The sequence below is a fragment of the Colletotrichum graminicola genome, assembly GCF_000149035.1.
Source record: "Colletotrichum graminicola M1.001 genomic scaffold supercont1.50, whole genome shotgun sequence".
In the NCBI taxonomy this organism is placed as follows: domain Eukaryota; kingdom Fungi; phylum Ascomycota; class Sordariomycetes; order Glomerellales; family Glomerellaceae; genus Colletotrichum; species Colletotrichum graminicola.
This window is the reverse complement of record NW_007361054.1, coordinates 1-27,202: the sequence shown is the minus strand read 5'-3', so window position 1 is coordinate 27,202 and position 27,202 is coordinate 1. Positions and strand designations below refer to the sequence as shown.

General features: G+C 43.4%; 5 protein-coding genes across 5 annotated transcripts; 4 read left to right on the top strand and 1 right to left on the bottom strand.

The window, feature by feature from the left end:
- Positions 1 to 375: 375 nt before the first annotated feature.
- On the top strand, positions 376 to 1,797 carry GLRG_09551 (uncharacterized protein; the record flags this gene model as incomplete). The annotated part of the gene is made up of 2 exons (XM_008100236.1): positions 376 to 579; positions 712 to 1,797. The coding sequence occupies 2 exons, from the start codon at positions 376 to 378 to the stop codon at positions 1,795 to 1,797; spliced, it is 1,290 nt and encodes a 429-aa protein (XP_008098427.1).
- A 208-nt stretch (positions 1,798 to 2,005) lies between these two features.
- On the bottom strand, positions 2,006 to 5,789 carry GLRG_09550 (uncharacterized protein; the record flags this gene model as incomplete). The annotated part of the gene is made up of 3 exons (XM_008100235.1): positions 2,006 to 3,873; positions 3,926 to 5,474; positions 5,523 to 5,789. 3 exons carry the CDS (start codon positions 5,787 to 5,789, stop codon positions 2,006 to 2,008), a joined length of 3,684 nt encoding a protein of 1,227 aa, XP_008098426.1.
- A 984-nt stretch (positions 5,790 to 6,773) lies between these two features.
- Positions 6,774 to 8,383, top strand: GLRG_09549 (uncharacterized protein; the record flags this gene model as incomplete). The annotated part of the gene is made up of 4 exons (XM_008100234.1): positions 6,774 to 6,846; positions 6,929 to 7,050; positions 7,131 to 7,293; positions 7,347 to 8,383. The coding sequence occupies 4 exons, from the start codon at positions 6,774 to 6,776 to the stop codon at positions 8,381 to 8,383; spliced, it is 1,395 nt and encodes a 464-aa protein (XP_008098425.1).
- A 602-nt stretch (positions 8,384 to 8,985) lies between these two features.
- GLRG_09548 (phospholipid methyltransferase) lies at positions 8,986 to 9,832 on the top strand (the record flags this gene model as incomplete). Its single annotated transcript, XM_008100233.1, has 4 exons — positions 8,986 to 9,046; positions 9,132 to 9,171; positions 9,231 to 9,247; positions 9,318 to 9,832. The coding sequence occupies 4 exons, from the start codon at positions 8,986 to 8,988 to the stop codon at positions 9,830 to 9,832; spliced, it is 633 nt and encodes a 210-aa protein (XP_008098424.1).
- Positions 9,833 to 10,858: 1,026 nt separating this feature from the next.
- Positions 10,859 to 12,753, top strand: GLRG_09547 (metal ion transporter metal ion transporter; the record flags this gene model as incomplete). Its single annotated transcript, XM_008100232.1, has 3 exons — positions 10,859 to 11,252; positions 11,310 to 11,823; positions 11,901 to 12,753. The coding sequence occupies 3 exons, from the start codon at positions 10,859 to 10,861 to the stop codon at positions 12,751 to 12,753; spliced, it is 1,761 nt and encodes a 586-aa protein (XP_008098423.1).
- Between the last annotated feature and the right edge of the window lie 14,449 nt (positions 12,754 to 27,202).

The following is a 27,202-nucleotide window of genomic DNA, read 5'->3' as shown; positions in this document are numbered from 1 at the left end:
CTTTTTTTGCCGTGGACATGTTGAGGATAGATGTGTGCAAGGGTCAGGACGCAACGGGCCCCGGGGGATGGGGGATGGGGGGTGCTGTTACCGATAACCGCTGTATATGCCGCTGGAACCTCGGCATCTCCACAAACCCCAAACTTCCAGGAAAGTGTGGACCCCCTCGGTCTGTATATGCACCTCGTCTCTACCCCGGTGCCGATGGGTTGCGGGACGGCATTCTGAGATAGCCGGCTCATTCTCTGTCTCAATCTACACTCATTCTTTTCCATCGTCGCCGCGAGGTCCTCCTACATCACACACCGCATCACGTCGGCCCGGACCTCAACCTCACTTCAGCCAGCCCGAGTGACGCTCTCGCGCATCACCACCATGTCGTCGTCCGTATCCTCCATCTTCCACATCAAGGAGCACATTATCGACGGCTCTCACATTCGCGAGTTCCCCCGTGCCCTCGCCCACTCCCAGGAAGACGTCCTAAAGCTGGCCGTGAAGGAGTACATTCCCAAGGACAACCCGAACCCCAAGCCCGGCGACGTCACTATCATCGGCGCCCACGCCAACGGCTTCCCCAAGGTCAGTCATGAGCCTCGTTTGTCATCTCATCTCATAATATAGGACGGCCAAGCCATATCGCTCGCTTACGGGCCGTGCCTCTGCTTAATAGTCATAAGAAAAATCCACTAACAACCCCCCCCCACCCCCCAGGAACTCTACGAGGCACTGTGGCAGGACCTCCACGCCGAGTCCCTCAAGCCGTCCTCGACCTTCCGCATCCGCTCCATCATCATCGCCGACGCCGCCTGGCAGGGCGCCTCCTCGGCCCTCAACGAGCCCCTTCTCGGCAACGACCCGGGCTGGTTCGACTACCCGCGCGACATTCTCCACCTCGTCAACACCCTGCGCCCGCCCCGGCCCCTCGTCGGCATCGGCCACTCCTTCGGCGGCAACACCATCGTCAACGTCGCCCTCGTCCACCCCCGCCTCTTCTCCGCCGTCGTCCTCCTCGACCCCGTCATCTCCAAGTGGTCCTCCAACGCCACCGGCACCATCGCCGCCTCCCCCGCCGCCGCCTCCGCCCGCCGTCGCGACCTCTGGCCCTCCCGCGATGCCGCCCGCGCCGCCTTCCTCCGCTCCCCCTTCTACCAGGCCTGGGACCCCCGCGTCTTCGACGCCTGGCTCGCCCACGGCCTCCGTGACGTGACCACCCACCTGTACCCCGCCACGGCGGCGCCCGGCAGCGTCACTCTCGCCACCACCAAGCACCAGGAGGTCTTCACCTACTTCCGCCCCAGCTGGCACGCCTACGACCCCACCGGCCGCGAGGTTGTGCGCCCGGAACTGGTCCCGGACCTGGACCCCAGCCTCAACGAGCGCTATTTCACCTTCCCCTTCTACCGCTCCGAGGGCCCCAGCACCCTCGCCCGCCTGCCGCACCTGCGCCCGCCCGTGCTGTACGTCTTCGGCGGCACGAGCGACCTCTCGACCCCCGAGCTGAGGGAGGAGAAGATGCGGCTGACGGGCACCGGCGTCGGCGGGAGCGGTGGCGTCGCCAGGGGCAGGGTGGCGGAGGTGACGCTGCCGGGGGCCGGGCACCTTTTCCCCATGGAGGTACCGGGCGAGAGCGCGCGTCTGGCGGCCGGGTGGATCGAGAAGGGGCTGGCCGAGTGGCGGGAAGAGCAGGCCGATTACGAAAGGTGGACGAGGTTGAGCGTGCCGGAGAAGACGACGCTGACGGACGAGTGGATGGAGAAGCTCGGGGGCTCTGCGCGGCCGTCCAAGGCGAAGTTATGAGTTGAGTGGGCAGTGATGCACAAGCAGCGACATCTTTTTTCTTTTCTTCTTCTTTTCCCCCCTCTCTCTCGGGGTGACGAACTTGAACGCCTGTGCGATGGTAGACACTTTGTCGTTTTTTCTTGGGACGTTAAAGAGTTTGATGCTAGGGACTCTAGATCTAGACCATATGTATACAAGAAAGCTGGCATCCTGGTCAGGCTGGCCATTATCTTTCTCCCTCATTCCCTTCCTCGCCCTCTTCCGGCGGAATCCACACCTGCAGCCCTTCCTTGTCGATCTTCATGCCCTCCGTCGGGATGATCCTCAGCACCTTCTGGAAGTACTTGTCCCTCACCACGAGCGTGGGCCGGATGTAGTCGCCTCTCACAAGGGGCAGCAGCCGATACGTGATGGTCCTCCTGGAGACCGGCAGCACGTGCATCGTCGTCTGCTTAGAGCCCGAGAACGCGAACTCGTCGCTCGGGTCCATGCTCAGGCCGAACGTCAGGAAGTGGCTCGACGGGTTCTCGATGGTGATGTTTAGGTTGATCAGGCCCGTCAGCGGGCTGGCGAGCGAGTACGAAGCGAGGACGCGGGGTTCGGCGCCCAGCACAATGTATCGCGGGACGAGCATCCTGGTCGTGTTGACGGCCGCCGCCGCCGAAGATGGAGATTTCACCCGCCTCCACCTGAGGACAAAGGCCACGTCAAGAGACGCCGGTCCCTTGTCGTCGAGGCTGAACTTTTGCGCCACCAAGTCGAACTGCGCCTCCTGCATCTGCCTCGGCGGGATGCGGAGACCTCCTTCGGGAACCTCTGGCCCGCTCACTGTGGTGCATCGCGCGTTGTTTTGGCATGCAACCACCTCGGCGTCCATGCCGACCAGCTCCAGGTCGTCCGTCGCAAACGATGCGAAGTGGCAAACCAGACACCACCTCTGCGCCAGTCCGCGAGGCTGCACCGCGGCTTCGTCTACCGAGGGATCCTGCACACCCTCGTGGTCAAACAAGCTTGGCCAGGGATCGGAGTGGAGGCGGGGAATGAGGTCGTAATTAGCCTCAAAGGGGTTGACGACGGTCAGCTGGGCCGGTAGGATCTGCATGATCAAGGTCGCCGGGTCAGTGGTGAGATGGTAGAAGATTCTCAGCGTCACATCATATGAGGTTGTCAGTTGCACCGGGTCTAGGCTAATATTGATGCGGGTCGTTTGCGACGTCGCCAGCGTGCCGAGCGACAGGCCTGCGAGCTTGGCCTCCTCCTTACCGGCTTCCGCGGTGTGTTCCTCTCCGTTCTCGATGTGCACTCGGAAGGGCGGGATTTGTTCGCCGAAGACGTGAACCTCCAGCTTGGCGACCGCGTCTGCGTCCTCGGCGTTGATCACATCTAACAGCAAGTCCATGGGCTCATTCGCATAAAACTGTTCCAGGGGCTGCGCCAGCTTGATCTCCAGCTTGGGCGGCCTCGCCTGTACTTGGATGACGTGTGCGCTCTGCCGCACAATCCGCCTCCTCGACAAGGAGGGGCTAAACCAGAAGTCCGCCGCCTCCAGATTTCGAAAGGCGATAGTGTAGTTGAGTGTGAACGTGTCAGTCTCCAGAACCAGAGTCACCGAGGAAGCATGAGCCTCCCCAGGCTCTCGCAGGGGTATCGCCATCTCGTAGACACTTATGTGGCCCGGCTTCACCGACAAGTCTGCCGATCCGCCGAGCCCTGATGTGCCCTCATCGCCTTCTTCGGCATCTGCCCGGGCTTTCTCGGTTAGAGGCACCCTCGATAGCGTTACATTGCCCTTTTCTGTGCCTTTTGTAGAGCCTGCCTCGTGGTCTAGTGTGATGGTCTTGAGGCTGCCTTCGAAGTCGATCCTCAAGCCTTTGAGAGTTACCGTCGCCGCGTCCGGGAACGCGTCTGATTTAATCGCAAGCTGTGCCTGGCAAGCCTCGCCAGCCTTGCCGTCTTCAGTCTTGAAGATGAAGGACGCGGATATGAAAGATGAGATGACGTTGTCATTGATCATCACCGTTGGCTTCGAGTCGAGTTTAAGGCCCTCTAGGGATCTGGATATGTCGTAATGCCACTTGGGCCGCCGCGTGAACTCTGCCAGCAATGTTAGTCTTCAGCCAGTAGGAAGTGGACGGGCAGGTCTTACTCCTGTTCAGCAGCTCCCAATCAATGGCAACCACGAGCTCTCCCTGTCCAGCATGGGCCGCCGCAGCACGTAACACCCAGCTCAGGTCTTCGGTGATGTTCAGCCAGCCCTCTGTTCTGAATGACATGTCCTCCCACAACGGCCGCAACAACGCCACTATGTCGTCCCACGCCTTTATGTTAACCATTTCCTTGGCACACTCTAGCGACAGCTCGGCCGACAACCGGAGTTGTCCCCGCGCCTGGAACTGTGATCTGGCCGCCATTAAGCAGTCTATTATAAGTTGAGAGTGGTTTACGCCCATCCCATGAACAGGAAACTCTTCATGGGGGTCTGGGCACATGTACGTGTCGTATTGGAACGCCTTGCTGGCCAGGGCTGATGCCGGAGTGGTCTCTGGCGAGCGCCGGTCTTCTTCCGGAATGGACCGAGCGAGGGCTCGTCGGACAACCAGATGTTCAGCAGCGACGCGGTACCAGTATCCCGTGTGGTGCAGCATCTCCCAGGGCTGTAGTCGCTCGCCCGCAGCAGCCTTCTCTGGCTGAAGGAACAGAGTTCGAGTCGACGGCGCCAAGCTGCGGACATCCACCCTCTCGATCAAGTTGGCCATGACGATGGCCCATCTTGATTCCCACGCGGCCCAGCCATAATTGTTGGTCCCTCGGCCACGCCTGTCAACGAAATCCGCCATCCTTTCCCGGTGTATTTGCCACCTCCGCGCTGCAGCCGTAGTCTGTCCAGCCCAGAGCAAGCATCGCATGCTACGTATGGCAATGAAATCGGCTAGCATCCGCGCCTCGTTCCATCTCGGACTCCAGCTGGGGATGATGTCCATCACATCTTGACTGAGAAGTCCTTCGTAGGCCTGGTCGTATGAGCGTAGAGCCGCATCCATTTCCTGGCGATACTCGGCGAAGATGGCCGTCTTGTAATCATATCGCACATTCCAGTCCTGCACCGTCAGTGTTTGTGAGGTGCTTGTAGGAGGCACCGTGGGCTGGGGAGCGACGCCTCGGCTGCGCTTCTTCCTAGCATGACGACCGAGATCGCGGTAGTACTCTATGGCCTGAAGGAAGACGGCTGCCAGCATAGAATCTGCTGCATGTTCCAAGTCTTTGGACAAGTCGTGAGATGAAAAGTAGAAGAACGACTTGGTGTCCAGAGCAACGCCTTTTCTGATGTTGTCGAGACGGTCCTGCATGAACTCTTGCATAGAAGAGGGCACGGTACCGTCACTCATGAGAACCACGGCAAAACGCGTCCTGTAGCCCGACCTGCTGAGAGCAGCTTTGATGGTGTTGACGTCGGTCTTGAGCTGGTTATCGTGAAGCATCGCTAGAGTGGGATCGGACGTCAAGGTGTAGCATGACACGTAGACACTGGGGACCATATCCTCATGTTTCTGAAGCCAATCCGTATTCATCAAGCCGTCGGGATACAAAGGCGACGCCGGACTCAGGGGTGAAAAAGGCGAGTGTAAGACTGCGGGCGTCTCAGGTGCCTCGAGGCCGTCTGGAAGCCTGGCGCGACGGGGAGGAAGGACAAGAGACTATGCAGGAGTTAGTCCCGACAGGACACATGGTGATGTAAGCCATACTCGACCAGCGACGGTGACCCGCAGCTTGTACGGTTTCCCGCTGTCCCTCCCATTCCAAGGCTGCTTTCTCCCATCCTGGCGCACAACGTAGTCTTTCAGAGCTTCAGCATCTTTGCCTTGAATACTCGGCAGTTCTGACCGAATGAGGATGGCCTGGTCTCGAAGCTCTGCGTTCAGAGGCAGGTCTCGTGTAGGACTTGACGTCAAGCCGGCGAGGACGATGTGCGGGATGTTGTGATCCAGGCTTCCTACTGGGTATCCGTCCATTTTTGAGAGGTTCTATGGCACACGGGGTAGGCGGCCATGAATATAGCGATTCGGTTCGCGGGGAGTCGGCCGTATCGCAAAGCTCTGGTATGCAAGGGCCAGCGACGTACTTGTAAAGCTCCGGTGACACGTACGGATGGTGGTGCTCAAGGGAGCATCGTCGCCGGGACTAGGATATCGTATGTTTGGCGGCGGGAGAAAACGCAGCAAAGGAAGAATAGGAATTGTCGCGAAGTGTGGGAGCTTCGTTCAAGTGGGAAGCGCGCAAACAAGAGTCTCTCTCCTCCGCGAGCGGGACAGAGTGCAGACAGAGTACATGTCCCAGGTGCCGCAAGCTCCCTTCCAGCGATCCCAGCCCACTACACTCCGCTTGCCGGTACCTGGTAAACATCATCTCACTGTATCCGTACCGTACAGTGACTTTCGCAGAGAGTAGGTACGTATCCTGGCCAGCACTCGCCACCGCCCTCCAGCTGGCACCAGGGCATTTCGTCGTCGGGTAGACTCAAGTGGGTTTACTAGCAACATGACCTATGATTGGCTGGAGATGCAGATGCTGTCATGGGCCCCACCGTAAAAGAGCGGAAGCGCGAGCGCGCTCACAGCGAGCCATGGCCGAAAGGTGCCCTGGAGGAAACCGAAAGACAGACAGCCTTGCCGCCCGCGTGGTGCCTCTCCTCCCGCCTCGTCACAGAGACTGCGCGCAGAAATTGAGGGCTACCCGTCCTACACCTCCTCCCACACCACACCACCTGCTTCTCCGACGTCGTAAATGACTCCCTTTCGATCACATCTCGCCGCGAATTCTGCTCCGACCTTAATTCTTTGAACCTTTTTGCTTTCTTTGCTCGAAAACGCCCGTCAACCACGTCCTCCCCCTCGTCGTCGCCCGCGTCTTCCTCCTTCCTCACCACCGACCAACCAACCGACCGACCTCCGTGATCGCTCCGGCACGACGCCAGGAGCAACAGACAACACGGCGCAATGGCTACACAACAGATCCTTTTTGCCGAAACGGTAGCCGCTATGAAAAAGGCTCTCAAGCGGAAAAGCTATGGTAGGCCCTCCCCGGAATCCCCTCTCGACGTCGACCTCGCCGTCGCCCTTGTCCGTACACGTTCTGACAGGCAGCTTTACAGAATCCGACTCGGACGATGAAATTGACCACTACGGAAACCGTGGACACAAGCTTAAAAAGCGTGCCCTTTTCTCCCACCAGGGTCAACTCGCACCACCCTCCGGTCCTGAAGTCTACAATGAAGTGCGTTGCGCGCCTCTGCCCACTCGCTCGCTGGCCAACTGGTCTCCGATCAGGAATGACTGACTGACTGGCGACTGCAGGTAATCGACTATGCTGGACAGCAGCGCACGATCATCAGCCGCAACCCACCAATTGTGGACGACGAGGGATACGAGATCGACAGTGACGACGAGGAGGAGCGCATCCAGGAGGCCGTCTCTGCGGCCACCGAGCTCGACCCCTATGCCAACATTCGAATTGAGCGTTAGTCTTCTCTGATCGACCCCGGAGCAACATAGCTGACCCTGTTCTTCCAGAGATCCTAGCTCCATTGACTGCCTCGACCGACCTTCCAAGCCACCCTACCCTCTCCAAGCCGTTCACCGCCAAGACATTAGACGAGATCGCTGAGCAAAGCTGTCAAGTCAGACGCAAGGAGAACGCATCTCTGTGGAGGGTAAGGCATCTCTTCACGAGGCTATGCGGCGACTACACATGGGTGCCATGCGGCATGATGGTTGGGCCTGACGACGCGGATCTCTACTCAAGCGACTATGTGGAGCGCGGCTACGCGCGCAAAACAAAAACTCTCGCCTCGAGAGAAACCGAGGCCGCTGCTTCCGGAACAGTAAACGGTGACGCGAAACCGGAGCGAGCGCTAAACGGCACGAACGGAGAGTCTTCTGGTGACAAGCAGAGCAGCGACGGGGACGTGACCATGGCTGATGCAGGCTCAGACGACAAGTCGGCCAAGGTGGACACACCTACCGCAGGCGAGGCTTCTCGGCCAACCAACGGTCAGACATCAAGGATGGACATTGCCCAGAAAGCGGGAGCCGACGAGAGCATTGCCGACAAGAAGCAGAAGCAAAAGGCTGTCGATGTCGAAATGCACGAGGGTAACGCGGCTCCTCCGTCGCAGCCCGGAACGGACATGTTGGACCACAACGGAACGCATGCGCCATCAATAGCATCGGAAGAGGTAGACGAAACATTTGTGCACCCGTTCTTCCGACCGCCGCCCAACGCTCGTCCAGACCGAGATGTGGGTCTGCCAGAGGCCGAGGCCGAGGATATCCGCCGGTTGCTGGCACTGTACGTGCAGAAGCAGGAGGAGGTCTGCCGCGGTGCCATGAAGCTCCACGAAGGTCTCCTCAAGGCCAACCGACTGCGTAAGACTGTGCTTCACTGGTCCAAGGCAGAGGCGCACAGCGGACCGAACCGGGACATGTCGGATGGCGAGGACTGGTACGACAAGGAGGAGTGGGGCCTGACCGAGGACCTGAAGAAGGGCCAGGACGACGAGGAGGAAGACACGGGCACCGTGGCCAAGAAGACTAGGAATCGCAGGTGACACGGTGCTCAAGCGTTGTTTCTGGCTTTCCCAGCTCCGAGGGAACGGTTCTGTGTTCCGAGTGTTTTGAGGATGCGGTTGATACCCCCATGTTGCGAATTGTTTTGTCCAGGCGTTGCGGCACTTGCTATTTATTTCACCTAGCCATTTAGAAAGAATGAAACGACAGATATTCCGATAGTCGTACAACGGTTCCACAAACGGGCCTTGGCTTGTTCTTTGGAGGCTCTTCGGCGCCAAGCGATCACATAACGGCGGCCGACATGGAAGCTTTTCTTTCCCTAACCCCAGCCCCCGAAGGCTGCCGAACCCCCAGAAAAGCAGGTGCGCCCATGCGTTATTACTGTGGATGACGAAGGCGCTATGGCCAAGCGGCCCCCACCAACATAAATACTTGGGTGGAGCAAGCTTCTGTCACAAGCAAGTGACTTGCTCCTACCACTTCTTCCTCCATTTTCCTGTCTGTCCTCAACGCTTCTTCCTCGAAAAAGAGCGCAAGAGAGGAACCCAACCCCGACATTTCCCCAATTCATTTTTATTTTATTTTTTAATTTCTTCTTCAGCAATAACCACTCCGAACTCATCCCTAACTCGAACACAACATGGCGCCAGTCGAATTCCAAAGCAAGGCTCTGGTCGACTTCGACCAGAAGAGCTTGTACAGTACGACATACCGCCCTCCTAGAGCTTGGGCCTTCCCCAGCGACTTCTCACCTCGTCGACCTTCTTGCTGACGGGCTGCACACAGTTTCCGCCGCCGCAATTGCATTTAACCCGCTGTTCTGGAAGTAAGTTACTCTCCCCCCAATGCTTCCCAGTCAAGTAGTATGTGCTGACAGCTGCGTAGCATCGTCGCGAGACAAGGTTCGTCACACTCTTGCTGTCGTGCCTGGTAGTGCTGCCCCTCTAACCCGATCTTCTCTCCCCACCCCAGAGTACAAGAACAAAGTCCTCACCAAGCTCTTTGGCGGACGGTCGCAGGCTGCCTGTTACGGCCTGGCGGTTACCATCTTCTCCCTCGGCATCTTCCGTGACCTGCTTTACGAACGGGCTCTTCGCTTCCAACCCACGCATCCTCTGCTCTCGTCCGATGCAGTGACCTATGTGGGATATGCCCTTGTCGCCTGCGGCAACATTCTCGTTCTCTCCTCAACGTGGCAGCTGGGCATTACCGGCACGTTCCTTGGTGACTATTTCGGCATCCTCATGGACGGCATTGTGACTGGTTTCCCCTTCAACATCACCGATGCCCCGATGTACAATGGTTCCACAATGAGTTTCCTCGGTGCCGCTCTCATCTACGGCAAGCCTGCCGGCATCCTGCTGACTATCTGGGTCTTCGGTGTCTACAAGGTAGCCCTGAGATACGAGAACCCTTTCACTGCTGGCATCTACGCCAAGAGAGATCGCGAGCGCGCCGCCGGCAAGGACACCAAGAAGGTCAGGTAAAGGTGAGAAGAGGCCCAGCTTCAACAGCACCATGATTCTCCACATTCCGTCCGAGTCGGGGCCGCAGCGCAAGACCGGACGACAGGGGGGTGTACGGAGTCATGCAGGCACGGTCCCGCCGGGGACGGGGAAGGAGATGCGGTACTCCGGTTAAAACCGGTCAGCCCGGTGAGCTGGCTTGCCACATGCATGCACCCATTTACCGAGAAGAAAAGAGAGAGAACGGCCGGCCGGCAGAGTTCAGCCCAAACCGGCCCGCCAAGAATCAGAGATCAGCCTTCAACAGAGTACGGCTGCCCAGAATGCCTTGGCGACCAAAGACCGAGGAACCTTCACTTCTAGTCAGACCAACCAGAAAATGAGAATTTACATAGCATGGTTGGCGTCTCTCTTACGCCACACGTTCATGCAGTTATCCTTCCAAGCCCACTGCCTATGTCTATACCATGCCATAATCGTCGACTTTTTGTTCCATGCCCATCCCACGCCGAATCTTCTTGGCATATGTCCTGCATTGGGCTAGTCCAAAGACAAGCAGAAGGTCTCAAGATTTGGTCCAGAAGCATTCTTTCGAGGCGTAGCCCAGGACTTGTGGCGAGACAACTTCTTGGAGAGAGACCTTTATCATTCCCAGAAGCCCGCAGGCTCGGCCAGCTCTCCGCGGCGAGCCCATGACGAATCGGGGTCTCGTACGCAAGTGCCGTACGCCCTCACAGTGCCGCTTTCGGCGAGCCCTACCGTTACCTGGGATCCATTGTCGTTCGGAGGCTGCTTCCGGCTTCTGTCTCTTGTGATATAACAAAACCCGCGTTTCCTGCTCTCTTCCCTGGGAAACATTTTTGTCTTTTTGCCTCCCCCTTTGAAGTCGCCGTATAAAACAAAAGCACTGTCGCTCATAAGCGCCCTCATGGTGAGTTGATCAGGTCTTTCCTGTCCACCTGTTGCTTCCATCGACTCTAATCACCTCCCACGGGGAGTGCAGCCTCGCGAACCTGCACAACGCCGCTCGCTGTTACCAGGGATACCATGAAGCCTACCTGGCTGAGCGAGCCCCAGAAAGGGGAGGATATCAGCACCAACCTCTTCACAGCGGACTACACCATCAATCAGACGCTGCACGGGCGGTCGCGCGCGAATGCTAGACGGTTGAGTATAGATGTGCCTCCCGACTACATAGTGCTCGAGACGCTCGTCTCGCCCCCGGGCACGTCTGAGAGCACCACCGATTTCTGCCAGACGCCCAAGAAACTAGACAAGATAGACGACCCGGAACCACTATCTCTATTGTCGAAACCGACATTTCCTCTTCGAGATGACGGGTTTGACAAGGAGCAGCCCAAGTGGACAACCCGGCAATGGGACAACCTCGTCACCTTTGCAAAATTTATTGGGCCCGGGTTCATGATCGCTGTTGCGTACAGTAAGTCGAAGAGAGCAGATGTGTAGGAGCCATACGGGGACTGACTCTCCTCCGCAGTCGACCCCGGGAACTACGCCACCGACATCGCCGCCGGCGCATCGTATCATTTCAACCTCCTATTCATTGTCCTGCTGAGCAACATTGTTGCGGTTTTCCTTCAGAGCCTCGCTATCAAGCTTGGCACAATCACGGGCCTCGACCTGGCCACCGCAAACCGCGTGTTCCTCCCCCAGTGGCTTAACATCATCATCTACGCCCTCGCCGAGGTCGCCATCATCGCGACCGACATGGCCGTCGTCATTGGCACGGCGACGGCCTTGAACTTGCTAATACCGAGGTTGCCGCTGATCGCCTGCGTCACCTTGACGGGTCTCGACGTGATCTTTATCGTGGTTTTTTACCGGCCCGACGGCTCGATGCGGGGGCTGAGGATCTTCGAGATTGGCGTCTGCATCTTGGTGCTCGGGGTCGTAGTCTGTTTCTGCATCCAGCTTTCTCTGATCGAGAACACGACAATCGGCCAAGTTTTCCGGGGATATCTCCCATCCAGTTCCATCATCGAGAACCATGGGTACGCGGCAGCAGCCTAGCCCCATCCCACACCTCTCCTGGAGAGCATTACCCCTGCTAACATATTCAACTACTCAGTCTGTACCAGTCTTGCGGCATCCTGGGGGCGACGGTCATGCCGCATAGCATCCAGCTCGGCTCCGGTGTCGTGCAGTCCCGCCTCAAGGAGTACGACACCAAGGAGGGCAACTTCCAGGAGACTCCCCGGTCCGACACAATGATGACGGACGGCAGCTACCGCAAGGTGTTTTACTTCCCCTCCATGGCGGCCATCCAGCACTGCATGAAGTTCTCCATCGCCGAGGTCGTCCTATCCCTCTTCATCTTCGCCCTCTTCGTCAACTCTGCCATCCTCATCGTCGCCGGCGCCGCGATGTACCATGGCAAGACGTCCTTCGCCCCGGACATCTTCGGCATGCACGACCTCCTGGCCAATAGCATCTCGTCCGCCGCCGGCATCATCTTCGCCTTCGCCCTGCTGCTGTCCGGTGTCTCGGCGGGGCTGGTCTGTACCATCGCGGGCCAGCTCGTCAGTGAGGGCGCGCTCAACTGGCGCGTGCGGCCGTGGCTCCGCCGCCTCGTCACGCGCCTTATCAGCATCGTGCCCACCGTCGTCGTCGTCGCCCTCGCAGGCCGGCAAGGGCTCAGCAACGCGCTGACGGGGACGCAGGTCGTGCTCGGCACCGTGCTGCCCGTCATCACGGCGCCCCTCATCTACTTCACCTCGCGCGACAAATACATGACGGTCGTCCCTGGCGCCGCGAGCTACGGGTGCGATACCGGCATCGTACCGGCGAGGCGGTTCAGCGCTGTGGGCGTCAAGATGGCCAACTCTTGGTGGGTGACGGTGCTGGCCGTGCTGATCTGGCTAATGATCACTGTCATGGTGGTTGCGAACCTGGTCTTGTTGCTGAAAAGCACCGCCGGGTAGTCCGGACTGTGGCGGATGGGACCTGCCAAAGAAGGGAAACGGGAGACGAGACGAGACGGGCGCGGGCGAATGATTGCGCCATGACTTGACGACCTGATGAACCTTTTCTTTTACCAAGCGCTGCGAAGTTGTGTTTTATCACTCATCTCGGGTTGCTTTATTCCGTTGTAGAAGAGCAGTGTAATTATGAGGGAGTTTGCTTGAGTTTTGACGGAGTTCGTGATACGACGCCAACACCACCAAACCATGCCCATGACTCTTCCCCACCTGTTATTGAATGATGACTTCGGAGCGTGCGGGCGGATATCTGCGTTCGAATAGCGTCTCGTTGTCAGATTGTTAGAAGTTAGCGAAAGTCAAGTATTTTACCCCTTAGCCTAAGGATATTATTATAGTTAGTACCCTTTTTATAACATATACCTTACTATTAATATCTCTAATATATACCTTACTATAAAGAAAAAAGCTAACTATATAGTTATAATTGAACTATATAAAAAAAGTATTATTACTACGCCTAGTAAGCCCTTTAAAGAATCTAATAAGGTAAAAGTAAAAGCCTTTATTAACTAAAATATATTTTATATTATTACTTATAATAAGAAAATATATAGAAATATATAGATCTTTAACTTATATATAGTATATATAGTTTAAAAGAAAAGTAAATAACTATATAGGAAATTATAGTTAGTTATTTAAGACTATACTAATAATAATAAAAAGATAATTCTTATTTAGTTACTTATAATCTAATAAATAGCCTAATAACTAATTCTTACTTTTTATTTTTACTCTTATAATATAGACTTTACCTTTAGTTATATAATATTACCTAGGTATATATATAATTTATAAGACTACTTAACTATATTCTTTTTATAAAACTTCTTATATAAATTTACTATTTTTACCTTAAAGACTTTATTATAAAGGTAATAAAGCTACTTTATAGTATTACTAAGGTAAGTACTTATATATAGACTATATATAACTACTACTATAAAGAGAATCTTTAAATAGATTTATTAGCCTTTAACCTCTACTTACTCATTTTATTACTTAGTAATAAGAATTTTAGCCTTATTAGTATATAGATAGATAATATAATTAGTGTTATAAATAATAAATTCTCTACTTATAAAAAAAGAAAGCTTAAAAAAGTAACTTTTATTATAAAGCCTAAGTAACTATTAATTATTAATAATTTTATTACTTTTAATAGTAATATACTTTTCTTTAGTTATAATAGTAAAATAAACCTTTACTAAAAGGATTAAGGTAAAAAGCTTTAGCTTATTAATATAAATTTACTTACTACTAAGTGAGATTTTATTTAGTAAAAGGCCTATAAGGTATATATTATATTTATTTACTAGCTTAAGGCTTACTTTAACTATTTAGTTACTATATAATACTAAAAGCCTATAAAGAAAAAGATTAAGGCTCTTAATTACTAAATTTAATAGTAAATAAGTTACCTTCTTATAGCTTACCTTTTTAGCTAATTAGTTTTATAGTTATAAAGCTTTTTACTTTTATTAATAGTTATTAATATATAACTATAGTTTTACTTTATAGTATAGCTTTATTACTATACTGTAAGGGGTTGGCCTGGTTACCCTTTATAAGGCCATGTGTGGTGCATTTCAGGCACTTAGTGCCTGAACTGGTTGATCTTTTGGTAATGCCAGAATGGTCTATTGACAGGCGTGGCACACCACCCATACCTTTACATATACTTACTAGTAAAAGTAATATTATATAACTTATTACTAATAATAAGAAATTTATTCTTACTAATAAAATTATTTACTTTAGCTTAATAAAGTATAAAAAAGTTATATATAATACACTAGCCTCTAAGGCCTATAGTATAGTTACTAGTACTAATATTACTTATATAATTAGTACTATACTTATAATAATTACTAACTACCTAAAGCTACTAAAAATCCTAATAATCTTTTATACTAATTTATACTTTCTTTATAAGTGCCTTATAAAGCTTAGTACTATAAAAAAGAAGTAACTTATAATTAATATTATAGCGCTTTACTAGTTATATAAGTAATATAAGATCTATAAGATCTAATATATATAAAGAGAAGATAACCTAGTAAATAGATTTATAAAGTTATTACTAAATAAAGCACTAAAGTTATTAGTTAATAATAGTTAATTAGAGATATAAATAAATAAATAGGTTTTATATATATAATAAGTTATATATATAAAAAGTATTAAATACTTTTTAGCTTTTTATTTTTATTATGTTTTTAGGTCTTTTATAAATAACTACAAAATAGAGATAATTTATAGCACTTTAGAAAGTTACTAGTGTTATAATACTAGCTATTACTTAGATATTAGTAGTATAGGTTAATACTAATAATAACTATAATAACTATAGCTAATTTACTATAAAATCTCTTAAGAATCTTATAGTAATTTCTCTATAGATTTACTAAACCTATAAGTATATTATATAGTAACTTTATTATATAATTCTATAATAGTTTCCCTGTTTATATATAATTTAGAACTAGTTTTTACCTCTTATTATTTATTACTACCTATTAATATATATAGTTAACTATATTACTACCTTAGTAATAACTAATAACTATAATTAAGTCTTTTTACCTCTACTTATAATTAAATCTTAAAGCTTTATTATAAGTTACTATTTTATATTATACTATTAAGTAGTAAGTAATACTACTTAACTATATATACTTTAGTTTTAGTTAGTTATTTAAGTAACTAAATAAGTAAATAAAAGTGAATTATAGTTACTATAACTATTATAATAAATTAGTAATTACTAAATAATAATAAGTAATTATAACTATAGATAACTATTATTAATTAAAGGCTAGATTAAAGGCTTTAAATATTCTTAATCTAAGAGTACGTATTAATATAGGCAAAATAGCTATAAATACCTAGGTATAAGGTCAAGTAATTAGCTAGGAATACACTAGTTATTTCTTAGATAGATTTCTCTACCTAAACTAAGGGAAAATAATAATCAATGTATTTACCACTTTAAAAGGGGCTAATTAGTAATAGCCCTATAGCATAGTAAAATATACACACATAACAGAGCAATCAATCACCTAAGGGTATTACTACTAATATAGCACTTTAATATAAATAGCCTTTATTTAAGTTTGCTTATAACTTAAGTTAATAAATTAGCTTTAGTAATAACGCTACTGACAAGGCTGTTAGAGCAAAGAAATAGCAAACTCCTGCACTGTTCCACTAGTGACACAGGTTCTCAGATGTTTGATCGCAGTCGCCACTATAAGGACATGACTAGAAAGTTAGTACAAAAGCAAACGCAATTAAGGCTAGCTTAACTTACATTCAGCCACCCATCACCATGCCAGTCACCATGGATGTCAATAATACAGTAACCATGACCCATTCGGCCCCCTTTTCTGCTACAGATAGCTCTTGTATCACTAGGATTAATTTCCATTATCCTCTGCGCATTACGTGTCCAACAACTTCTTTTAGTTAGTATTAAACAAGTTAAAAGGGGAAGTAGATTACATACGTGCATTCATAACAAGTTGCCTGGACTTGGGCAACAACAAGTGCAAGACTAAGGATAAAGGGGACCTTCATTATGAAGTATGTTAAGTAGAAGATTGATTGTAGGAGAGAGTAAGTTAGGTGTAAGTAGTGTGATTATGTAGGGACAGCCTCTTAAGTTATAGGATTAGATTTGTCTTTAAGTACTTTTTTATCTTGAAAGAATATAGGGAGGGGTATTACCTATTAATTTAGAATTAATAAGTTATTGAAAGTTTTATAAAAGCTTCTTTTGTTACTTACTTTAGTTAATATAATTTTAATACTAACTATAGTGTATTTATTATATTGACCTACTACGTATAATAGGTTAGTATAAACTCCCTAGTAGGTAGTGTAGAGCTGTAACCTATATATAGGGTAATAGGGGTAGGTAAAGTACCTCTGTAATGTTATATACCTACACATACATAATTTATAGAAACCACAACATTTTCTACCCCCTTCTACCTAGCTAAAATTCACTATCTTGTATGCCCTCTATTTATATTAATTACTACCTAGCATTTATTATACATACTATAGAGCTACTAGGCGTAATATTGTAAGGATATCGCCGATGGGTCGGCAATATGGCACCTTATAAGGTCATGTGTGGTGCAGTCCTAGCACAAAAGTGCCAGAACAATTGTAACAGAATCGGGTGGTGTACTAATTCGCCTAATAGACCAAAAGATCCGCCAGTTCTGGCACTTTGTGCTAGGACTACACCACACATGACCTTATAAGGTGCCATATCGCTAACCCATCAGCAATATCCTTATAAGTATTTATTTAGAAGGGCATCCTAGGCCTCTCTAACCTACCTATATAGCTTCTAGTAGGGTATTTACCCTTAGATATACCTATAATAGATCTAGACATAGTCTTTTATTTAGTTCTAACAAGGCTTAATAAGGTTAAAATCTAGTAAGTATAGGGAAAAATTAATAACCTCTATCTCTTGCCTAGTAAAGTCCTCTATTATTATCTAGGCTGTATATAACTAGGCTCTATTCTATATAAGGGCAATCCTCTAGCCTTAGGATTACTAATACTAGTTAATAAATCTAGCTATTAATAGGACTATATGTTCTTAGTAGGAATACTAGTTAATAGTCCCTTATCTCTTTATATCTTATACTAATCTAGGGCCTTTCTAGACACCTAAAAAAAGGAGTCTATAGACAAGCTAATAATGCCCCCCCCTTGACAACCCGAGAGTACTGTGCGCGCTAGCCTGTGTATAGTTAAGCTGACAGTAGAGTAGGTGATAAGGCTCTAACTAATAGATATGCGCACACACGTTATAAAGGTCTATAGGTCTAAAAAAAACAAGAACTTTTAGTCCTCTTGCTCTATATAGTCTAGTAGTAAGTAGTGCTCCTAATAATCTAAAGGCTATAGGTTTAACTCTAGCTTTTTCTAACTTTTTCTGACTTTTTCTTTAGGTAATTCTAAAACGGCTCTACTAGGGAGGGTTAGAATAGTCTATCCTACCCTACTTCCTCTGCTACGCTTTAGGTCAGGATAGGCCAAGACTATCCCTTTTTTCCCTCTGTTTTTTCCCTCTGTTTTTTTCTCTCTGTTACCTCTGTGGCCCCTGTTTTTTTACCTCTATTTCTACTTTTTCCCTCTGTCTATACCCTTATCTATTAGCTATAACTGTATCTATTGTCAGCTTAAGCCTGTACAGGCTAGCGCGCACGGTACTCTTAGGTTATTAAGGGGGGGGCATTATCAGCTTGTCTGATTACTCTAAAAAAAGGGCCTTAAAATATCTAACCTTTCCCTTACCTTAGGCGCTAGATAAGGCATATTAGATCTAGCTCTTTATCTGCCTGCCTTATTATATAAACCTTCTAATAGGTGCTACTATTAACTTATATCTTATCTATCTATAAGATATCTATCTAGTTATTTATAGACTAGTAAATATAGTCTTAAGCCTAGGCAAGCTAGGCCTAGTAGGTTTCTTCTAAGATAATAGGTTTCTACTAGGTAACGTACTAGTAATAACCTAGCTAGTAGAGAGTGCTTTAGATTATATACTTACTAAAGGCCTTATTAAAGAGGGTAAGAGGGAGCTACAGGAAGCTAGCAAGCCAGCCTTAATAAGAAGCAGATATACACTTAACTAGCTGTTACTCTTGCTTATAGGAAAGGGCGCTTGGCCGGCCGGATTAGGGCCAGGCTGAGGCACTAGGAGCCTAAAGGGCATTCTTGACTTAGGTGATAAAAAATCTGGTCCGGCTAGTAATCTCTTGCCTATTAAGTCTGCTGTTAAAAAAGAGGGTGTATATCTATACATAATTAATATCTAATAGGTGCTTTATATAGATATTAGATAGCTAGTAGTAGTTATCTATAGTAGTAATAGGTAATAGGCAATAGGTGATAGGCAATAGGATAGATAGAGGGAAAAGTAATAGCTAGCCGGCCGGCCGGCTGGTAGGCTAGGAAAATAGTGCTGTAATGCTAGCTATACCTAAAATAGTAGGGGGGTAAACATTAGTAAGTTACCTAGTAGGGGAATTTAACTTTAGCCTAGTACTATTATACTATTACTACTACTATAGGTAAGCTATAAGCTGTTATATAAAGTATAATAACTACGCCTAAATAACTAATGTTAATATAACTACTAGTAATAGATTTTTAGTTACCTACTACTTTTAATAAAGTTTATAACGTTCTATAATAATAATAATAATAATAAGTCTAATAAAATAGTATTACCTCTAGTATAGAGAAAGCACTAGATATTAGGTATACTACAATTAGTACTATATAATACTATAGATTATAACTCCCCTACCCTATATCTAAGACACCTCTACTTCTGTTAAATATGCAAAAGAAGTAGAGCTCCTGCTGGCTGTTACTGTCAAATATGGCAGAAGTACACGTGAATTAGCCGGCGAATGCACGGTTGCCCTACGGCGAATTGTCGGGGAATGGGCGGTGAATTGGGCCCACTTTTGGGGGTAACTTCACCAATAATATCGCCAGGATTGGCCGGGGATTTCCCAACCAAGAAATAGGGGTTTTTCCCTGTTTCTATGGTAATTCACCATAGTTACACAACACATAACAGAATCAATTAAGCAACTATTACAATCCCTACTATTCGACAGTTACATATCTATGAGAATTTAGGCCATATACACCATTTTTAATAACTTCTAAGACATCTAAAAATCCTATATTTCTCCTCCTTTATTAATATTACTATCTTTTTTAAACTATTATTACATTTTATATATATAACTAAACACCACCTTTTGCTTAGAATACCTTCTTTAAGCTATTATAAAGTAACATACTAAAGATAAGCTTTATTAGGCCCTTCTAGATGTATAGGATAGGTGTGACATTTTGTCAAAGTGGGCGAATTGGCCGTATACGCACGGGCGCAATGTGGGGCAATTGGCCGCAAATGCGCCAGTCATTTCTCGGATGGATTTCTCCACCCAAATCAAGGGAAAATAATGATCCGTGCATTTGCCCCTTTGAAAAGGGCCGATCGGCGATGGCCGCGTAGCATAGTGGAAGATACACACACAACAGAGCAATCAATCAACCAACGGAGGGTATCGCTGCCAATATAGCGCTTCAACACATTTAGACGGCTGCTGCTAAATAAAGACAATACAGCCCACCTTGGACCCACCTTACGGCATTGCCGGTGGATCCATCGGTCGGGCCGATATCCTGCCGACCAGTGGGTCCCAACTGGTGCCCCACTAGTCTTTACCTGTCGCCAGTCGTAGCTCCTAGCTCCTAGATAGCTAAATAATCCATCACCTATCAGCCTGTGTCAATTGGTAGCACAACTATGTTGCAATCCATAGGTGTTAACCCTCTACCACCATCAATTACTTAATAAGAAGCAAATACGCCAACCGCTATTAAGGAGCTATTTAATTAGTTATCCTTAAGGCAAGCAATTAGAAGCCTATATTACCTTACCAGCCAGTCGCCAATATGCGCCCACTAGTAGAGCTTTTTGCCTAGCCCAGCCGCCGCCATGGCCGACAGACCTCCCAACCCGGCCAGAGCCGCCATCCCTCTAGCTAACACCCTTAGGTTCAACAACCTTACTTTTACTATCCTTCTTTTCCTCTGGTCAATTGCTGTTATCTTTATCATTCAGTGATGTATCGAGACTGGACAATGCTTGTCCTCTAGCATCGATGAGATGCAGTGGCACAACCCTGATTTTGGCCGTTATCAAATGAATAAGGCTGCTTACTTCCTTGAGATAAACACGATGACACCGAACGTCACACAATATAACTCTGTGGCTGAGAGTCTATATTAATACTAGTAGCTTTATAGCTAAAGTATATTAAATAATGCAGCAGTCAAGTAGTCCTAAAGGATAGATATACTAAAGCCACACTCGAGGTATTAGTATTATGTCTACTTAATTTGCAGCACCTATGTATACCTAATTATCCCTTTAATTACAGAGTGACCTTATTTCTGCTAAGGGCGGGGTAGAGCTAATGCATTTACAGGATTAAATAGTAGCGGCTACCAGGCAGACACATCTGCAGGGCAACATCTGTGTGCATGTGTACCTCAGGGGCTTTCACCCTGGCTGCTACCTATTTATCCTCAAGTCAGCATTAAACCTAATGGGGCAGTATAGGGGGCATACCAGGGGGGCAAGCACAGATGTAGCTATGTCTATGCCTATATATAAGTAGCTTGCCTACTTACTGCTTTACTAGTTAAATCTTCTCTCTTTTATATTATAATAAGAAATAACAGGTAGATTAGTAGGTTCACTAGATGGATAGGTAAATAGATAGGTAGAAAGATAGGTGACACGGTCTGATAGGTGATGGATTGGTTTACTATCTAAGGGCTAGCTAGAGCTACGGCTGGCAACAGCCGGTCTTATAGACTGGCGACAGGTGGGGCACCTGCTGGGACCCACCGGTCGGCAGGATATCGGCCCGACCGATGGATCCACCGGCAAGGCCGTAGTGGGTCCAAGGTCGGCCATATTGTCCTATAACAAGTGCCCCCCTTTAATTAAAATAATTGTTATATAGCGATTATTTAGAAAAGAAAGGAAAAAGAAAAAGGCTAACTAGTAGTGTAATTAACTAATCTAACTATAAATCCTAGGTTCCTATAAGGCTGTTATAGCTATTATAGAAGGGGTATACCTAAGGTTAATAGTTATTATAGTTATTATAGTTATTATCTTCTCTATATCTATTAGAGTATCTATCTAAGTATTTATTATTATACTTATCCTTATAGTTATTAAAGTCCTTATATCCCTTAGTGTTATTTCTAATAGTATTACTATTATTACTATAGTCCTATTTACTATTACTATTATAGCTAGGTAGGTAGGCTAGGTAGTTAGGTTAATAGTGTTAGATAAGTAAGAACGTAGGCTAGCTAGGTTAATACGCGTCTAGGTATAGGCTTAGGTATATATATAACAGCTAAGCTAGTAAGGCTAAAAAGGCTAGTAAGGCTAGCTAACTATAGGCTAGCTAGCTATAAGTAGGCTAGGTTAATTAATCTAGCTTATAAAAATATTTATTATAGTTATAGTAATAATCCCTTATTAAGTAGATTAACTTATTATTATTATTATCCTAAGGACTAGTCTTTACTATATAGCTAATATTATTATTCTTATTATTTTCCTTATTATTATTTAAGGTATCTTAACCTCTATACTAAGCAGCTTTATAAGGTAGTACTAGTAGGTAGTTAAAAGCCTTATGCTTATAGAGTTATATTTCTACCTCTTACTCCTAAATCTACTAGTAAAGGGGTTAAGGTTTACCTCTAGGCAGGTTACCTCCTCTAAATCCCTATAGCTATTACTAGTATTCTTAGGCGTATAACTTAAAGAGTCTCCTTAGTGCTTTTATAAAGCTATATACTAATAGTAATAAGTTAGGTCTAAAGTATTTAGGTGCTAGCAGTAGTGCTAGTAGTAATAGCCTAGTATATCTTAGTAGTAAGGAAGTGTCCCTTAGTAGTAGTAGTAATAATAGCAGTAGTAATAGGCTATTACTTCTCTATCTAATAGCTGCCTTTTTATAAAAAGCCTTAATAGCTAGGTTAAATTTTATAGCAGTAAGGAGTGTTAGTAGCACTAGTAATATAGATTACTTACTTATAGAGGGTAGTAAAGAGGCTATTAAAATTAATAGTAGGAATAGTAAAGTTAATAAAAATAGTTAGGATAGTAATAGTAATAGGGGCTTATAGTCTAGTAGATAGTAAAAAAAGGTATTTTAAGATATAAAGTCTTAATAGTAAAGTTAGTAGTAGTGTTAATAGCTATAGTTATTTATATATATATAGTAAAATAATATAGATTATAAAGGGAATCTAGTATAGTACTTCTAGTAAGGCTCTAGCTAGTAACTTTATTATTATTATCTCTTAAGCTCTTTAATTAATAGCAGCTTTAGTAGTAGTAGATTTAATAGATTAATAGGTAAAAAAGAGTGTATAGGAGGAAAAGAAAGATAGTAAAAGTAAGGTTATTAGCTAGAGGGATAGTAGCTCTAGCTAGATAAGGTCTAGCAGTAGTAGTGTTAGCTATAGCCAGGCTAGCAGGTAAGAAACACTACTAGTAGGCGTATATTAGTAACTAGTTAGTAAAGAAATATAGGCTTCTAATTAGTTACCTAGATAACTAATTAAATAGCTCCTAGTAATTAGCATATTTACCTCTTATTAAGATTAATAGCAGCAGAGGGTTAATTACCTATAGATTATAACGTAGTTATACTACTACTTAATATAGTCTAATAGGTAATAGATTAGTTAACTATTTAAGGGCTAGCTAGAGCTATAGCTAGTAACAGCTAGTCTTATAGACTAGCGACAGGTAGGGCACCTACTAGGACCTACTAGTTAGTAGGATATTAGCCTAACTAATAGATCTACTAGTAAGGCTGTAGTAGGTCTAAGGTTAGCTATATTATCCTATAATAATAGGTATAGTTCTATTATAGTTAGAAGGCATAGAGAGCTACTGTTAAATATAGTAGAATTAGATATAAATTAGCTAGTAAATATATAGTTACCCTATAGTAAATTATTAGGGAATAGGTAGTAAATTAGCCCTACTTCTAATAGTAACTTTACTAATAATATTACTAGAATTAGCTAGGGATTTCCTAACTAAGAAATAGGGGTTTTTCCCTATTTCTATAGTAATTTACTATAAATATAAAACATATAATAGAATTAATTAAGTAACTATTATAATCCTTACTATTTAATAATTAATAGTCTAATATATACGTCTGTAATAACTAATATACCTATCTACTAATTAAATACTATTATAATAATTAATAAGAACTATAATAATAAAGTAACTATCCTATAATTATATAGTAATTAGTTTATATAGCTTAACGCTATCTAAGTAAAGGTAAAGCGTTATAATCTCTAGGAGTATATTAACCTAAAGGTTATAGTAGCAGACTAATTAATCCTTAAGATATATCTAAAGAAACTAATAAAGCTGCTTATAATATAATATCTATACGCCTTAACTAAAGATAAGCTTACTGCTTACTAAGAGGTTACTATAGCTATAGTAATTACTAAGATGTCCTAGTAAGTAACTATATAGCTATATATAGTAAAAAGTAAGGCTATTATAGCTATACTTAATAGGCTTATATATAAAACTAAATATATAATAACGCTAGATAATCTTAACCTATATAATCTTATGTACTTAAATAGCTAGATAAGCTACTATTATAAGGAAGTATATAAGTATACTACTTAGTAAAAAGATATTAAAGACGTAGCTAATATAGTTAAATCTACTATATCTATAGATCTTTAAGAAAGATATTATAAATCTAATAAATTACTAGCTAAATAGCTTAATAAGCTTAGTATAGTAGTAAGAATAATAAAAGAAAAGCGTATAAAGTATGCTTATAATAAATATAGTAAAGTGTTAGTAAAAGCCTAGCAAAAGGCCTTAACTACTAAGAAAGATCTTACTATATAGCTTAATAAATAAAACGTAGCCTATAGTAAATTAGTATAAGTTAATTTACTTAACTACTAATAGCTATTAATCTAGTTTAATAACCTTATTACTACTTTATAAAGTAGTTTACTTAGCTCCTAGCTAGATTTATATATAGTAACTAGTAAAATAACAAGTAACTAAAATAATCTTAACTAGTAGTCTCTCTATAAGATAGCGCTAAAGAGGGTTAAAGCCCTTACTAATAACTTACTACACTATAGCTAAGTAGGCTATAGCGTGTTTAGCCTAATTAGATATAATAGTAATAATAACTTAATATGTAGTAAAGACGTAGTAAAGAAGAATAAATTAACTAATAAAAGATATTACTATTAATAAAGTGTAAGTAAAAAAGTAAAGTGCTTTATATACTTTAATCCTTATTTATTATAACTTTATTACTTTATAAATAAGTTATAAAGGCCTAATAATTAGTAGGTAAATATATAACGTTAGTAATAAATTAATAAGTATATAGTAAGTAATTCTAACCTTACTAAATAAGTATAAAGAATTAAGGCTAAGTTATATTAACTATATAGTAAATACTACATAAAGGTAGCCTTTTATACTACTTTATAAGGCTATAAGCTAGGTAATTTAGCCTTACTTAATTTAAGTACTACTAACTATATATTTAACTATATATTATAGTTTATTACGTTAGTAGTAGCCCTAATTAGTAACTATATTTAGGCTAGTACTACTTAAGTTATAATTAAAGAATATAGTACTATAGAGATTATTCTAAAGGGCGCTAATAGCTTACTAACTAAGCTCTATATATATAACGTAATATATTATAGCGTATTTACTATATTACTTATTTCTTTTATAAGACTACACTAATAAGGTATATAGTAAGATATAAGCCTAAGTAATAATTACTTAAGGCGTATAGACTATAGCCTTATAGGCTATATTAAGGAATAAAGTAACTAATAGGTGCTTAAATATTATAAGTAATATAGCTATAGCTAAGAAAGTAAAAGCGCTTTTACTATACACTCTACTAATAATTTACTACTAACCTTATAAGGAAGAAATAAATATATAACGTTAATATAGTAATAACTACTTTATAGTAATATAATAATATAGTATAAGCGTCTTAGCTACTTAGGTGCTAAGGCTTTATAAAGGATTATAAATACTGCTTATAGAGTACGTCTAACCTAAGTTAACGCTATAATAATATAAGATTATAATTTATATAGTCTTAGTAAAATAAAAAGGTAGATTTACTACTAGCCTTATAAATTAATTATAAATATAGCGCTAGGTAATTACCTAGCACTAGACTTCTATAATCTTAAATAAGGCTATATAGGATACTACTTAGTAATAATAGTCTTAGATTAAGTAACTAGCCTTATATAAGATTTCTACTTATATAGCTACTACTAAGATACTATTAAATTAATAATAAGGGGCTTCTTTATAATACTAAAAACTAAATATTTAATTACACTAAAAGTTATTAAAGCTAACTAAGAAATCCTACGCCTTAGGTAACTTATAGATATACTTTTTAATTATAAGATCTTTATTAAGCTGTTAGTAGTAAATACCTAGGCTTAAAATAAAGGCGCTAAGTAGATTACTATAATTATTAAACTTAAGGTATAATATATATATATTAATATAAAATTACCTAAAGTCCTATAACCTAAAATTATAACTATAGCTACTTATTTTTATAATTAAACGCTATTAGCAGCTTAAGGGTAGAAATTACTATATTAAATATTTTACTTATATTTTATACTTAATAAGTACGCTAAGCCTTTACTAATAGTAAAGCTAGATCTTTTATATTTATAAGCCTATAGATACTAAGCGTACGCACTAATAGTAGATATATAACTATTATAAAACTACTAGTTAAAGCTTACTACCTATATATAGATTAGATTTCTTATTAGATATATATTTAGTAATTTATATTACGTCTAGTATCTAGCGTAAAATAAGGTCTTTACTATATATAACATAATATTTAATAAGAAATAACTTTTTAATAAATTAATAAATAGATTATTAGATAAGCTTTATAAAGCTAACCTTATAGTAATTTAATAATAAATTAACTAGCTAATAGTAGCTAGTAATTAATCTTTTTTATATAAAGAAGCTAATAAGGAAATAGATAAAGTAATTAAGTATACTAATATTACTTTACTAGGCGCTTAGTAATTAGGTAATACACTAGAATATCTATATAAGCAGGTAAAGCTTATACTTCTCTTTACTTTACTACTATTACTACTAAGCGCTTTTTTTATAGCCTTTATAAATATTAATATAAGAGGTAGTAAAATAAGAACTAATAGCTCTAAATTAATTAATCTAATAGCTAATAGCTAAATAATTACTAATAGTAAAACAATTAATAGGTAAATACCTAAATTAATAGCTAATAGCTTATTAATTAATTTATTAATAGCTAATAGCTTATAAGCTAGTAACTTACTAGGAACTAATAGTTCTAAAACAATAAAGATAGTAATCCTTTATGCCTTATCTTATCTCTATATAATTAGTTTATAAGATATTACTAAGTATAAAAAGGTATAAAATTCCTAAGTAACTATAACTAGCTTATTAGGTAATCTTTAGCTAGTAGTAACCTTACTTAAAGACGTTATAAAAGCATATTATCTTACTATATATATAAGTAGTTAGATTACGCTAAGGACTTTATTTAAGGCTACTTTCCTTATAAGGCTTACTTTATAGTAAAAGATTATAGACTATATATAAGGCAGCTTATAAGTAATAATATAGTCTAGTATATTATAAAGTTAACTA